We start from the raw sequence: 17,085 nt of genomic DNA on the forward strand, positions 1-17,085 counted from the left end.
TACCTCTACCCATCTCAGTGCTCCTCACCCATTGAACGAGCCTTGGTGGCGCAGCAGACTAAAGCACTGTTAAGTAACACCAGCTGCCTGCAATTACTGCAAGTTCAAATCTCACCAGGCTCAAGGTTGACTCAGCCTTCCATCCTTTCGAGGTAGGTAAAATGAGGACCCGGTTTGTGGGGGCAATAAGCTGACTTTGTATAAAAAGAACACCACTTGGGGGGGGGGGGCAAAAGCCCTACTAAGCAGGTATATACAAAAGTATGAAGGCTATTGCTTAACGCATTGTAAGCCGCCCTGAGTCTCCGGAAAAGAGCGACATATAAATCGAACCAATAAATAAATAAATAAATAAATAAATAAAGTCTGGGCTCAGGTTTATTCAGTGTGGAATTGGAAGTTTTCACCTTGTTGAATATGAACAATCTGAGGCGACATTAGGCAAGGAACAGATGGCAACTTTCTAGTATAACTAAAAGGAAATTGCTTCCACCCCTTTATAAAGATTGGGGAGAAAAATAAATTATTATAAGCAGAACATGAATTTCCCCAAAGGTGCTTTTTTCAAGAGGCAACTGGACTTTTTGTTTTTTCTTTGAAGACGTTTTGCTTCTCATCCAAGAAGCTTCTTCAGCTCTAGGGATGAGAAGCTTCTTGGATGAGAAGCAAAATGTCTTCAAAGATAAACCAGAAAGTCCAGTTGCCTTTTGAAAAAAGCACCTTTTGGGACAACCACGACCTGGATGACTGAGAATCTCCATAGACTGAATTGGTTATTCAGCAGTTGTTAAGAGTTCTTTCATAATGGCTTCTTGGTTTTTCCAAAATCCATTGCTTATCAGAAGCTCCCAGGTTCTTGCATGTAAGTTTATTCATTTCCGCTAAGCATGTCAAAAAGCCTGACAGTATTTGTACAGTTATGGACTGTCACTGATCTTGTTCCCTAATACTTCAATCTATTTCATTTCCAGCTGTTAGTCTACATTCATCTCTGGTTAGTGGTTTTTTTTTTTTGCACTTAACAAACAATGATGCTCTCACAGTCAGACTTAAGGAATTAAACCGATGCTATGGCAACCACGATGGACTGAAATACTGGGACAGAGCACACACCCCCTTCTTTGTGCAACCTCCAGGGAATTTTGCTGAGTATTCAATGGAACACCTTGGACCTCTTTGCTATGGAATTTTTAAAAATAAGCCAAGACAAATTATCTAAGATATTAACAGGAACAAGAGGAATTAAAATGTGATAGCAGTGTTCCAACAGCTAAGGGACTGCCACAAAGAAGAGGGGGGTCAAACTATTTTCCAAAGCACCTGAAGGCAAGACAAGAAGCGATGGATGGAAACTAATCAAGGAGAGAACCAACTTAGAAATAAGGAAAAATTTCCTGACCGTTAGAGCATTAATCAGTGGATCAGCTTGCCTTCAGAAATTGTGGGTGCTTCAATAGACTGGGCATCCATTTATCTGAAATGGTGTAGGGTTTCTTGCTTGAGCAAGAAGTGGGTTGGACTAGAACAGGGGTCTGCAACCTTAAACACTCAAAGAGCCATTTGGACCCGTTTCCCACAGAAAAGAAAACACCAGGAGTCACAAAACTCTTCCCGTGCCTGACTATTTCTTGAGCGGCCACAAAACTAGCATATGTAGTTGAATTAAACGTTCTTCTTTCTTCTGAAACTTTTCTTTTCTTGGATTTATCCATGGTTGGCCTACTGGGGGTTGAAAAGCTCAATAAATTGCATGCCGGTGGGTGTCGCACATTGGCGGTTGCGACGCATATTTTGTGTGACAGGGAGCCGCAGCAGAGGGGTGAAAGAGCCACATGCGGCTCCAGAGCTACAGGTTGCTGATCCCTGGACTAGAAGAACTCCAAGGTCCCTTCCAACCGTGTTATTCTGTTATTCTTTTTTGTTCAGGAAAACTTCCTCAGCCACCTCGCCAAAAATTGTGCAACGTTATCTCATTTAGCTGGCTATTGTCTTTCACGAGCCACTCTCAAATGTACAACATTAAGAAGAAAGAAAAAGAAAATCTTGTTCTACCACAGAGCAACATAAATTCCCCAGCGTGTTTTGCTCTCACACGTGTAAAAACACATATATCCACCCCATTTGACTTTTAATTCCCCTTTTCCCTTTGCTTTGTTATATTGTTCCAGCTCTATGAAGATCAAAAGATTCTTCGCTGACAATTTTAAAAAAAAATAAAAAAATAGGTATCACACCCAGCAACTGTTTTGCAAGGGGCCATTATCGGTAGGCAATTATCTTTCTCACAGACTCCTACATTTCTCTATAACCTCTCCTTTTACTCTTCCCCCTATCACCATAGGGGGAAACCAAAACCGTAGAGCAGGACCGAAAAAGATCTTCCTTCTTGAAAAATAATTGAGCTAGCAGTGAACCAGCTAGATCAGGTCAGCTGTTCCTTTTCACCTGCGTCTATTTTAATTCTCTAGCTGTGCAACCAAGTGTCACAACCTTTATTTTTCTTATGCTGGCTCCGTCTGCGCAAAGATCTCACCCAATGTTAATAAGTACACATTTGCTCATCTTATATAAGAGGTTTTATAATAGCATCCGGTCTTAACAATTAGGACAGTGTAAACTCGGGACCAGTGGTGGGATTCAAATAATTTAACAACCAGTTCTCTGCCCTAATGACCGGCTGGGTGGGCGTGGCCATGGTGGGCATGGCCAGGGGGTGTGACAGGAAGCACTTGGCCTTCTGCACCCCTCTGGGAGCAAAAATGGGCCACGGGGGGCACACACCCCCACGTCCCATTTTGTGCCGAGGAGGTTTCCCTGCAACCTCCTGGGAGCAAAAACAGGTTGTGGGAAGGCTGCACCACACACCCCCATGCCCCATTTTGGGCTAGTAGGCCTCCCTGCAGTTACCTGGGAGCCAAAACGGGGTGCGTGGGGACTCCTGGAAGGGATGGGGAGGGAACGGGAGGGGAGGTTAGGGTTAGTGGGGAGGGGAGGGGAGGGGCGGGGCCAGACAGCAATTTAACAACCGGCTCGCCCGAACTGGCCCGAACCAGCTGAATCCCACTACTGTTCGGGCCATACTAAATTTAAAACAAATTTAAAAGAGAATAAATAATCTCTCAGAAATAAGAAACCTACAGAAACCAATAGTTTGAGGAGGTTTACTTAGCACCAGCGTAGGAAATCAAGTTTAGGGAGAGAGTTCCATAAAAAGAGCACCATAACTAAAAAAAATATCCCCTTTTCAACTGGTGTGGAGCCTTGTTGGCACAGTGGTTAGAATGCAGTATTGCAGGCAAATTCTGCCCAGAGTCTGGAGTTCGATCCCGAGACGGCTCGAGATTGATTCAGCCTTCCATCCTTCCGAGGTCGGCAAAATGAGGACCCAGATTGTTGGACGCAATACGATGAGATTTGTAAAACGCTCAGAGAGTGCTGTAAAGCAATATGGAGCGGTGTATAAGTCTAAGTGCTATCTATTTCCAACTACAAGATATCCATAGATGTTTACCACTACACACACACACACACAATCACACCCCGCTGCAGAAATGTTACTAAATGGGTGGGTTGATCTGGAAAAATATATTTAAAATATAATCATAATCATAAGTTTATTTCATAATCATAAGTTTATTTGTCAAACATATATAAGATAACAGGTAAAAGTATAAACATAATTTGAATACATGAAAAGAGTAAGTAAAAAGGAATATTAGGACAGGGATGGTAGGCACGTAGGTGCGCTTATGCATGCCCCTTAGAGACCTCTTGGGAATGGGGTGAGATCTACAGTAGACAGTCTAAGGTTAAAGTTTTGGGGGTTTGGGGAAGAAATTACAGAGTCAGGTAGTGCATTCCAGGCATTGACCACTTCATTGTTGCTGAAGTCATATTTTCTGCAATTGAGTTTGGAACGGTTTACCTTGAGTTTGTATCTATTATTTGCTCGTGTATTGTTGTGGTTAAAGCTGAAGTATCATTGACAGGAAGGACATTGTGGCAGATAATTTTATGTACTACGCTTAGGTCAGACTGAAGTCAGCGTAGTTTTAAGTTGTCTAAGCCCAAAATTTGGAGTGTGGTGGCATAAGGTATTTTATTGCGGTTAGAGGAATGGAGGACTCTTTTCGTAAAATATCTCTGGACTCTCTTGATTGTATTTATGTCCGATATGCAGTGCAAGTTCCAGACAGATGAGCTGTATTCAAGAATTGGTCTAGCAAATGTTTTGTATGCTCTAGTTCGTATTATTAGTAGTAGTAATATATAGATTCCAAACTTCAAAGGACTTAGTGGTTAAGTACCAGCACTTAGCTTAGGCTCTGAAGAGAAGCCAGCCATGTACTTTAAATAATAATGATATCCATTCTGGATTACTGTTAGGCAGTTGGTCTTCCCTGACAAATATGTATGTTGTTTCATTGGCAGCAATGCAAAGTGGTTTGCCAGTGCTCTTTCTCCAGGAGGTTCCCCCGCCCCCAATTTCCTAGTCTACTCTAGTCTAAACCACATTACAAATATTCAACTTTAAATGGATCAACATTTAACCCAACTGTGTGATGATGGTCTTAACATTGCTAAATACATTGTATTTCATAATTATGGACCATTAATTTTATTTATGCAACTTGTTAGGAGGTTACTCCTTTCTAGTTGTGTGCGACTCTAGGGCACAGGGTTCATCTGCATTTTTGGCCAAGGAAGCCAGTGTTGTCCGAAGACAATTTCTACGCTCATGTGGCCAGCAACAAAGGTGCATGGAATTCTGTTACCTTCCCACCTAAGTGGTACCTATTAATCTACTTGCATTTGCATGTTTTCACACTGCTAGATGGGCAGGAGCTGGAACAAGTGATGAGAGCTCACCCCATCGTGCAGTGCTCAGACCTCGAACCCAGGCTGTCAGCTCACCACCCAACAAGTTCAGCCTCTTTAACCCCTGAGTTATCACATCCCTTATTATATTTATTTTTTCATTTAGTTATTATAATTATTACATTACGATTATTTATAATTGTTCTTTCAAATAATAGATAACTAGGCGGAGCTACCTATTATTTATAGTAAGCACAGAAATGGTTGAGAATGGAATGGAGGTCATTATGAAACGGACCAGTTGAGTCCCTAATAATATCAGATTCCAAAATTATTTGAGAATGGGCAAAACATCAGTGATAGAATGGAAGAGATCTGCTCCCAATCTCTGTTCCTTCCAAGCTCATGGACTTTACATATCAAGGATTGATTCTTGATGAACGTATCTGATTCTTGATGAACATGTCTTTTCTTTTATGTACACTGAGAACATATGTACCAAGACTAATTCCTTATGTGTCCAATCACACTTGGCCAATAAAAAATTATATTCTATTCTATAACTATCCCAGCCTCAACTGTTAAAAGGTGGCGGGATGACTGCCATGTTCCAGAATTCCCCAAAACAGATAAAAAAAATACAAATTTCTCTCCTCTGCCCCATAAGGACTCAAGACCATACACATCTGTCACCTTCTTAAAGGCAACTTGAAAAAAAAAGTGGTCTTTACAGTATAGCCAACCATATTAGGACAAGTTCCTACTAATCAATTAAAAATGTAAGCTTCTCACAGGTTTGTGCTCTACAGATGTGTTGGGAGAGCCAAATTCTAGGAATAGCCATGCAAAACATCTGGGTCCATCAGCACGATGACTTATTCCATTCATGTCAGTGTTTGTTCTCGAAGCCCATTTCAGTTCAAGGCCAGTATAGAACAGAACAATCAAAGAAGAAGAGGAAGGTCTGAGTTGAAAACAGCAGGTAGAACAGAACATTGTTGCCATTGTTGTTTTTTCTCTCAAAACTGTAAGTCGGGGGTGTCAAACTCAAGGCCTGGGGCCCGGATCCGGCCCACGGAGTGCATAGATCTAGCCCATGGGGCTGCCCTAGAAACAGCGAAGGACCGGCCCACAGTGCCTCTGCCAGCGAAAATGGGCTCCATAGCTCCGTTTTTGGCTGCGACGGCTTCCTACAACCCTCTGCCAGCAAAAACAGAGCTTGGGAGGAGTTGGCAGAAGGTTGCAGGAGACCGCTGCAGCCAAAAATGAAGCTCAGGGCCCCGTTTTCACTAGCAGAGTGCTCGGGCTTTCACATGCGCCCCTGACATGAGTGATGTTGAGCTGGCCATGGCCATCCCAGCCACACACACCCCTGGCCACCCCGAGGTCAAACACAACCCTGATGTGGCCCTCAATGAAATTGAGTTTGACACCCCTGCTGTAAGTGGCTCTAAGGATTAGAATTTCACCAGGTCTTCTCTGATGCTTTTTGCTGGATCAATTTTTAGGGAAGAGAATCTTTGGAATTGTAGCTCTGTAAAAACAAAGCTCTTTAGCATTTCTTGGCGCTTCCTGAATTCCAGTTTCCGCAATGCCTTGGAGATGGCTCAGTAGCTTAAATCTATTGTGTACAGATGCCCACACAACCTCGGAATGGCAAGGGGGAAAAAAATTGCGCAATTGTCCAGGATTGATTGGCACATGTCTTTGTCCTCCCACAGACTCTCGCTTATAGTTCCCAGTGAAACTGGATGAACGGCTGCAAGAGTTGCGGTTTGTGGTCGATAATTCAATTAACATGAAAGAACCAGACTGGCACGCAGGGTTACTCTGGCTGGACCAGTCTGTCAAGCCAAAATAGGAACAAGAAAGGGTGTTTTTAGAGTTCCAGCTAAGTCTGCAATCAGCTTAAAGGGTATCAGCATTTTCAAGCATTTAAATTAAATACTTCAATGGCCACCATAAGCCGGCAATGTGAGTTTTTTTTTTATAATTGGTTGGAAAGGGCTGCTCATCTTTGTATTTAAAGGCGAACCTGGTGGCCAAAAACCGTCAGAAATTCTGTGCATACCTATGGAACAGGTTTTGGCAGAAAGTACTTTCTGTTATTCCCCTTTTATTCAGAGAAAGAATGCCGTGTTCGTCTATGGCAGTGATGGCTAACCTTTTTGCCATAACGTGTCAAAAGTCGGGGGAGTGCGCGTGCCCGCCCCTGGTCTCCCTCTGCATTTGGCACACGATGGCACGGTGGGCCCAGTAAGCCCATTTTTTGCCCTCCCCAGGCTCCAGAGCCTTTCTAGGACCCTGGGGAGGGCAAAAACGCCCTTCCCCATCCCTCCGGAGGCCCTCCGGAGGCTGGAAATGGCCCATTTGCCAACTTCCAGTGGACCTGGAAGGCCCGAAAATCAGCTAGTGGAGCTGAGCTCACATGCCCACTAATATGGCTCCGTGTGCCACCTGTGGCATGTGTGCCATAGGTTCGCCATCACGGGTCTATGGCAATTTTTCTCAATCTTGGCAGCTTTCAGATGAGTGGATTCCAGGCGTGGGCTGCTACTGGTTCGTCCCAATTCAGGCGAACTGGTAGCGGCGGCAGCGGGAGGCTCCGCCCACCCACCCATCAGCAAAAACGCTTTGCACATGTGCAGAACCTTCTGTGCATGCGCAGAAGCGTCACACCCTCGCAAAGCGAGCACCCACACACTCCCAATAGCAAACCAGTAGCGCCGGGATTTGAATCCCACTACTGGCAGACTCCAATTCCCAGCATTCCCTAGCCAGTATGCTGGCTGGGGAATTCTGGGAGTTGGAGTCCACCCATCTGGAAGCTGCCAAAGTTGAGAAACACTGGTTTACGGTACCAAGAAAAATCCAAAGAAGTCTGGGAGCACCTTTTCCAACTCACAAATGGACAAGTTCCATCTCCTTTTCTTTGAAAGCAAGCTCTCTTCTGGCAAGCTTACATAGCAGCGTTACAGCCAAGTGACCAAACACCAACAACAGTTCAAAAAGTATGTTGGTTGAAGACCAGAATGGGAGACGATCAAGAAATTCCAGAGCTGTAGACTTGATTGGAAAGTTGGAAAAAAAAAATCAAAATAGAAAAGAAGCCAGTGTCAAGTCCCTTTTATTCCGTTGCCACGGGAAACCGTACAGTCTGGCTCACAAAATCACTTGGAAGTCAAACTCAACTTGAACGTGGCTTTTATCTTTTAACCCATGTGGGTTTAATCAAAGACGGTTGCTATACCGGGTTTATAACAGCAGAGGTCCCCCCTCCCCATAACTTAGTAAAACGGAGCTAAACTGCATTCTAACATTGGGGCTGCTACAACAACAACAAAAAATCTCTGCCATAAAGCACCAGAAAGTGTCAAATTCTAGGTATTAGCAGCATTATACAGCCATCCTAAGCAACAGCCGTTTAATATAGAGTGTGGGGACTGATTATGCTAATGTGCTGCTGCCATTCGCTACACCTTAAATTTGCCTTGCTTAATTGAGCACATGCTTGCTAATAACCCAATAATTAAGCAAATTTTGATGGAGGATGTCACTAGGAAGGGCTCCACGCATTAAAAGAAAATAAAAGGGAAACAGAGGCTTGTTTTATTTATGCAACGGTTGCACAATGCTTTGCCGCCTATGGCTCTGTGGGCGTCGGTTTTACGGGAAATGTTTATCAGGAGCTAACTGTGAACAACAGTGACTGCATCCCAGCCAAGCTGGTCAGGTTCAAAGCTAATGTGGGAAGTTAGCACCCACCCTTCTCCTAGAAAAAGGAAATATTAAAAGGGCGGAATATTTCCCCTAAAAGGGAGGCAGAAACTCAGCCCCCCCCCCACTTTGTCAATGGGCCATTAAGGCCTGAGCCAACTCATCCACAACACAAATGACATGGCCTCCAGGACATAATAGGACCCATCTAGCAACAGAAACGCAGCACGTGGCACCTGGGAGACAGCCTACAAAGTTAGCTAAGAGCCCTGCCCAGTGCTGGGTTTCACTTACCTTTGCTACTGGTTTGTGCGCGTGCCACTTCTGCGCATGCGCAGAGCGTATTTGATGACATCCCGGCGGGTGGGCGGAGCCTCCCATCACTGCTACTACCGGTTTGCCTGAACCGGGGCGAACTGGTAGCAACCCATCACTGTCCCCAACTCCTGGGAAGTCTGACCACCAATCAGAATACATTTCCTACACAGGAACAGGAAGCTCTAAGGTGGGGCCCAGAGAGGGCATAAAACCAGGGCACTCTCAGCATCTCAGCCTTTTTTTCTTCACCCAACATCATCAAGGCATGTGATCCTGTCCACCATTAAAACCATCTTTCCAAAGCAGCCACCATGTTTCCAGTGTCTTTCTCCCCACTTGGAGCTGAACCCAGAAGGAGATTTCTTCCAACATTAAATTGCCACATTGGACAACAGCCAAGTTCAGAGTTTGCATTAGCACAAAATGGAGTACTTTTTAGTTTTTGGTTAGTACTAAGGTAGCTGGTTAATGGGACAATTATGCCCCTGGATCCCCAAATCAAATCCAGGCGAGACTTGCTAACCATGGTTTATTAAATAAACTACAGTTTTGCAATTGGCTCTGCAAATGCATTAAGCCAGAAACTATGGTTAACAAATCACTACAGTTGCCTAACTCATTCAAACTTATTTAATAGCCACACACAAAATATGAACTTTTGGCTGATCATTATAGTATCCAAAGCTCCATAAATGAGATCACCTTAGTAAATTGGAGATACTGGTAAAAACCACATGGTTGACAAAAAAAAAATAAATGCTTGACTGTTGTTGTTTTTTGCCAAAGAAGCTGAAAAATTAATGGGCATTTATACAAATTCCAAACAGAGGAAAGCCAATCCCTGAAGTCACACAATACAATAATTTGATTTCTTTGATTTTATCCTAGTGTGTTGGTGAACCCAACTACTGGAGTTTATTCAATTAGTCACAGAAAAGCAAACCATGGCTTAATGCAATAGGTGGATCTAATCAATGAAGCCAACACATTTGCTACCTAATGTAAACACGTGCACTGCAAACACTCTGGGTTAATAGTCTTTAAAATTGCCTTTCCCAATTTGGTGATCTCAGGTTGACTGAAACTCCTGTCATATCTAGCTATTGTTGGTCAATATATCTGAAGAGGGGCAAGTAGCAGGAAATAGCTTGAACCTTCTTAATGTAACTAAGAGAGAAATATTGGTTGATGTCTGGGTGATTGCTCAGCAAGACTATTGGGGCTGCTTTAAAATGCGTGCACACACACAATCCACAACTAAAATTCTCATTATGTTTGTCCATTTGTGCTGATTTATCTGGAGAAACTGGTATTCCAGTATGGTCAGCTGTACATCGTTTTAAGCGGGGGGGAGGGGGGGGAGAAATGAAAATGTTAAAGTATTCTTGAAAGATGACAGATCAACCAGGAATGCCATCTTCAAAAGTATCCTCCTTTAAATGAAGATAGGATACATTTCTCTTGCTAGGCATCTTTCATTTTTAATAAGTGGATGTTTTATTTTTTAAAAGCAAAGTAACAAATCAAATGATAAAAGAAGAGTCTTAAAAATTCTTCTGGTTCAGAGAAATTCCTGAGTTGAACCCAAGCTTAGCAAAAGACTGGAGAGAAATCAGTTCCTGGTCTCAAAGAACGGTGCTTCTGATATTTATGATAATTAAATCTGATATTATCCTTAGTTGGGCTGGAATAAAGAATATTAATTAAATACCTATTTTAAGGAATATTTTTGTTTTTCCTTACTCTTAGACAAGAGTAAGCACACTGACACTCTGGGTTCATGCATTATACTAGGTCATAGTTAATTTAGACCAGGGGTATCAAAACCCACATCGTCATGGTGGTGTCACATGATGCATCAGAACTTTCCCCTCCTTCGCTAAACCGGGCATGGGTGTGGCCAGCGCGCATCTGGCCCACGGGCCGTGAGTTTGACACCCCTGGTTTAGACCATTGAAAACCAAGGAAGTCCTGCTTGCTTCATAGCTGTCCTACTAGGGCAGTCCTTATTTAACGACCACAATTGGAGTCAGCAACTGGATTAAGCAAACCAGTTGCTGAGTGAAACCATGACTGTGCTTAGGCTTTCCTTTGCTTTACAAACCTGTGACAATCATAAATGAGAAGATTGCAAAATTAACTTTTTGAGCAGTACTGGAACTGTAGTCGCTAGCCAAGGCAGCTGCTAAGTTGGAACTCCCTGTATTATCAATTGCAGCAGGTAGGAGTAAAATAGATATAAAGTTATTTCTCTTGCTGCTGGGAGATATTACATGTTTTGAAGTTTAGCTTGTTGTGCAACGCAGTTTAATCTTTAGGGAGAAGCTGGCAACACAGTACTAGTACTACCCATTGTCCCCATAACTCAAGAATCTTTAACAATGAAACTGTCACATCTTGAGAGATCTGAATTCAGTCATGAGATGTAGAGCTTCCTCTATGACAGTTTCTTTAAAACTACTTGAGATTTATACTTGAATTCTAAGGCACCATGTATATGTCATAGTTGATCTATTACATGTACTGTACACAAAGCCAGGAACATGCGTGTGAGATCAGCACAAAGCTGCAAATTACAGACACAGGACATTTTTGTACCTGTGCAGAAGCATACAGTTGATCTATAAAGGCTATACCTGAATAATCAATGCATTTATTGATTTACGTGTTCTTGGCCACCCAAATTCTGAAGAAGAGTTCTCTGGGTTGCTAAGAGCAAAATCAACATTAAGCAACCGGCCAATTTAAAATCATCCCAAGAAGTCACAAAGAAACATTTAAAAGGCCTTTGGAGGGTGTTTTGAGGAGTGGCAGCAGAGTCCAAAGAAGGAAAGCCCACAGGTAGAAGTGCCACTGTTTCATTAGCTTCTGTTCCTGTGCCTTAATCAGTGGAGTTATCTAATTCGGTGTTTCTCAACCGTGGGAACTTTAACAAGTGTGGACTTCAATGTTCTGGCTGAAGAATTCTGGGATTTGAAGTTCACACATCTTAAAACTTCCTAAGGATGAGGAACACTGATCTAGACATTAACCTCGGTTGTTTATATAATCCAAGATTACAGCACATATTTCCACATCTCAGCAGTTTCTCCATCACTTCCCCTCACCCCCAATGAGTGAAACTATATGTTCACAGAAGATATGTTGGTGCAAGACAACCTGAACCAGGGGTGAAATCCAGCAGGTTCTGACAGGTTCTGGAGAATTGGTAGCAGAAATTTTGAGTAGTTCGGAGAACCAGCAAATACCACCTCTGGCTGGCCTCCGAGTGGGATGGGAATGGAGATTTTGCAGTATCCTTTCCCTGCCACGCTCACCAAGCCACGCCCACCAAGCCACACTACACCCACCAAGCCACACCCACAGAACCGGTAATAAAAAAAATTGGATTTCACCACTGCCCTGAACTGTGACTTAATCCCAGGGTTCGTCATGGCCAGCTCTGATTCTGAGGTGTCTGAGAAGGTGGTGACTTCAGAGGACCCTGTGGAATAGCAGCCTGCTCCAGAGAGCAGTAGGGAGACACCTCGGGCTGATTGGGGCAGTAGAGGTTATAGACCAGCTGGAAGCAGCAGAATATGAGGGGTTTGATCCAGGAGCTCCTTCCAGTCCTAAGATTTTCGGGGCTGCGTGAAGGACAGATCTTCAGGCTCCTTGCCAAGCAAGAGTTTTCAAACCAGTGACTGCTTGTCCTTGGTGGGAGTCTCTTTTATGACCATCACAGGCAAGCCATCCATTACAGACAAGTAATCCGTTTACTGGGATTTCTTGTCTGTTATGCCCCGAGCTCTTTCCTGTGAAAACTTGGTGCTTTTTAAACCTGGATTGGCTGACAAAACTATGCCAACTCTGTGATCTCTGGAGCATCCACCAATGGGATCTTGCTTGTAAGCATCCAAGTGATCTGGGACAGTTTGAGATTCTGTGCACATCATCCTATACGTCCTGCCTGCCGCTGCTGTAATTTCTCAAAATCAAGTAAAGCCGAGAACTGTACTTCTGTGTGTGTGTGTGTCAGACCTGTGACAGGACAGAATGTCTGATTCACACAACGTAACTAGACGAGGGTTAGGCTCGTTTGCAGTTCAAACAGATCATATGAACTTAAGAAGTTCCAACCTTCTTAAGAGGCGTTTTCAGAGACCACTTCGCCATTTCTTGTAATATTCTAAATACTTCTGCAAAGCTTGTGGTTTCCACCCTCAAACTGCGAATATTCTCTTGTGTTTCAATAGTTCCCTTTTTGGCTATTAAAGCCATGGCAGTTCTCACATCTAGAAGAGTGATGTAGCAACTTGTCTACCCCACCTCCCCAGCTGAAGGAGAGGAACCCAGCTACGCAGAGAGCAAGCAAAGCAAAGGCACTGAATTTTCCACCCACAAACATCAGCATTAAAGCAAAATATGTTTTGCCTACAGAAACTGTTCATAATTTTTTTTTTTTTAAAAAATCACCCTTCCTCAAACAAACACTCACCGAAAGCAAAAGTCCAGGCACATAAGTGAAGTAACAAGAGCAGCCTCCCCATGGTGACTCTCTCCTTTCCCAACCTTTCCTAGCACATAGATCACCTTCCCTTTTAAATGAAGGCAGCCGGCGAATAGGAGCCTCACCACCTCTCCAACAGGGTGGAGTTTCAACTTGGATTTCAAAAGTGTGGGAGTTGTCTGGGGCAGGAAGAGATGGTTGGCCAAAGAAGGGTGTGGAAAGAAGAAAAGCTGATTGTTAAGAGTCTGCTCGGAATTTAGGGGAAACGACCATATCTTGCATTGGCTTAGATTCACATCTTATACTTGGGTTAGCAATAGCAATAGCACTTAGACTTATATACCGCTTCACAGTGCTTTACAGCCCACTCTAAGCGGTTTACAGAGTCAGCATATTGCCCCCAACAATCTGGGTCCTCATTTTACTCACCTTGGAAGGATGGAAGGCTGAGTCAACCTTGAGCCTGGTGAGATTCGATCTGCCAAACTGCTGGCAGAAGTAGCCTGCTGTACTGAACTCTAACCACTGCGTCAATGTGGCTCTATCAAATGAACCTACTTTCTGGATTCAGACAATATATTGAGCTCCAGAACCAAACAGGCTGAGTTTTCACCAGGGGTGAAATCCAGCAGGTTCTGACAGGTTCTGGAGAACCGGTAGCGGAAATTTTGAGGAGTTCGGAGAACCAGGAAATACCACCTCTGGCTCGCCCCAGAGTTGTTTTTTTTTTTTTTTTAATTTGATTTATATGCCGCCCTTCTCCGGAGACTCAGGGCGGCTTACAATGCGCTAAGCAATAGCCTTCATCCTTTTGTATATTTATACAAAGTCAGCTTATTGCCCCCACAACTGGGTCCTCAATTTACCTACCTTAGAAAGGATGGAAGGCTGAGTCAACCTTGAGCCTTGGTGAGATTCGAACCTGCAGTAATTGCAGGCAGCTGGTCTTAATAACCAGCTTAATAACAGGGTGCCTTAGACCACCCACTACCAAGTGGGGTGGGAATGGAGATTTTGCAATATCCTTCCCCTGGAGTGGGATGGGAATGGAGATTTTGCAGTATCCTTCCCCTGGAGTGGGATGGGAATGGAGATTTTGCAATATCTTTCCCCTGGAGTGGGGTGGGAATGAAGATTTTGCAGTATCCTTCCCCTGCCATGCCCACCAAGCCATGTCCACAGAACCGATAGTGAAAAAATTTGGATTTCACCACTGGTTTTTCACCTTAAAGTTACCAAAAAGACACAAAGATTACTCAAGTTTTGCATGTTGTATGCATGAGATTCCTAGGTTTCTAGTTATCCATATTGGGCAAAGTCAAACCCTACCCTAGCCGTCACTGTCTGAATTGGGGTAATAAAACAAACAACAACCCTGAGAATTCTAGAGTCCAAGATTGAGATGAATCCTGCTGCTTTTAGACTTTGTGGCCAGGGAGACCTTCTGAAACTTGAGGACAAGGAGTAATGGTTTCTGCTTCCTTGGATAAGTTCAGGCTGAGACTGAGGCTGAGGCTGAGGCTGGAATGGAATGGAATGGAATGGAATGGAATGGAATAGAATAGAATAGAATAGAAATTTTATTGGCCAAGTGTGATTGGACACACAAGGAATTTGTCTTGGTGCATATGCTCTCACAGTGAAAGCCATTCATAAAAGATGCTGTAATTTTTATACCTATACCGACTATCGATTCAATGTCCTAAAGAACTTCTTATAATTTTATGTCAATATTCCAATGTTGCTTAATCATGGACAACTGGACCATGTTTTAATTGAGTATCCCAGTTTTTTCTGATTCACACAATTGTCAACCGCAATCAAATAGCTCCGGTCCAGAGGTTCCTTTATGGTTGACTGTAATACACTGAATCATAAACTAAACTAGCCAATTCCACATCATTGTAGGCCAAAACTGGTTAGTTTGCGATTCAGACAAGAAAAACCTCAGTGTAAGTTCACCCATCATCATAAACCAAAATCTGATTTTGCTTGGGGACTTTGTGTGCTCTGGAAACACATCCAGTGTGGTTTAATCATACATTTAAATAGCAATTGTGCTGGACGAAACCTGTATGCAGCGACATCCAAATATTCTAGAAACTTCCCTGAACTTGGGAAGAAAAGAATTTGGGAGAAAAGCAGATAAAAACCTGAGAAGCCTGTTGAACTGGGCATCCTCACACAAGCCATTAATTTCAATTGCCCTGTAGGAATAAATCAAAAAAAGAAAAGGGAAGGAAGACAGCACCCCAAACTGGTTTCATTTGCAATTTATTCTCCCTGCTGCATGCAAGACCGTTAACACCAATTGCCTTGCAGGGAGGATGCAAGATGTTATCTTGTTTTTAAGTAATATTTCATTATATTTTGATTTAATATTGCTTCTATTGCTTGTACACAGTTCCGAGAGGCTTCTCCTTCTGAGAGGCAACAGATATGAATAATGGAAACAATTTCTCCATGCTCTTAGTTCCGAGCTTGCTAAATAATCTGAAATCTGATTTAAAAAACAAACAAACAAACCTCGTTCTATACATTTGGGGGAAAAGCAATATAGACCAACATCACAGCCAACTGTTCGCCTGCCAACTCTAGAATTGCATCTTTTAAAATTATTTTGATGTGTCAGTTTTGGTGAATGGTATTTACAAAATAGAAAAACTTTTGGCGGTTGGGGAAAAAAAAGAAAATCAACCAAAGTCGGTCCCTTTTAAACTATTTTTTTTTTTTTTTTGCAGATTGAGCTAAGCTGCTAAAAGCTAAACTGGACTTTGCATGTTTTTCATCAGTGGGCAAGTTTGTCTGTCTGTCTGTCTATCATCTATCTAGCAATTATCTATCATCTATCTATCTATCTATCTATCTATCTATCTATCTATCTATCATCTATCTATCTCTTTTCTATCTCTTTTCTATCTATCTCTTATCTATCTATCTATCTATCTATCTATCTATCTATCTATCTATCTATCTATCTATCTATCTGTCTATCTATCTAAAAAGTTTGCAAATTCCTACCCCGTTTATTAAACCTGGAAATTCTAACTTGCTATTTGGGGATGGAAATCTTCTTCCTGTGTATACAGAAATCCAGAGGTGTTCTGCAGAGAACTGGTTAGTAGAAAAGCTCCTTAACAATTCCTCTCCAGATGGAGGAGAAGACTTGAGATCTCCCACAAGTGCTCCAGACCAAGGGTCTGCAACCTTGGCAACTTTAAGACTTGTGGACTTCAACTCCCAGAATTCTTCAGCCAGCTTTGCTTTGCTGGCTGGGGAATTCTGGGAGTTGAAGTCCACAAGTCTTAAAGTTGCCAAGGTTGGAGATCCCTGCTCCAGACAGTTGCTTCTCACAAGGAATCAGCAAGACAGATGAGGATCTTTAAAGATTGGGTTAACATATTTCCTTTTCTGATCATTTTCAAAAATGTTTTTTTTTTTTTTACTTAAACCCTAATGTTTATTAACCCTTTTCAGCTACCAGGATTCTTTGGTTTGATAGCACTCAGTGAGTTTCCTTCTCTTCTTAGTGAAATAAGTTTTAAAGGACAAGTTTAAGGACTTATTATTTTTCCTTTTGGAATAAACAGCGAAGGGGTGATTAGAACTTTGATTCTGAAAAGTTACAAATGGACAAAGGGTCGACATGGATTTGAAATAAGATTTTTGAATTAATAATAAGAATCATTCATGTGGGAAAATCCTTTTATTTTGGATTCTCTTTTAAAAAATGTATAGTTGAA

General features: G+C 42.6%; 1 protein-coding gene across 1 annotated transcript in view; it reads right to left on the reverse strand.

Moving 5' to 3' along the window:
* LOC117663529 (digestive cysteine proteinase 2-like) overlaps positions 1 to 13,471 on the reverse strand; it is a 56,208-nt gene extending 42,737 nt beyond the window's left edge. Inside the window, exon 1 of the mRNA XM_060691489.2 lies at positions 13,331 to 13,471. Coding sequence (XP_060547472.1) covers positions 13,331 to 13,382 — 52 coding nt within the window. The 5' untranslated portion in view covers positions 13,383 to 13,471. The remainder of the gene's footprint in view (positions 1 to 13,330) is intronic.
* Between the last annotated feature and the right edge of the window lie 3,614 nt (positions 13,472 to 17,085).

This window comes from Pantherophis guttatus, chromosome 10 (assembly GCF_059756535.1).
Source record: "Pantherophis guttatus breed Tessera chromosome 10, ASM5975653v1, whole genome shotgun sequence".
In the NCBI taxonomy this organism is placed as follows: Eukaryota; Metazoa; Chordata; class Lepidosauria; order Squamata; family Colubridae; genus Pantherophis; species Pantherophis guttatus.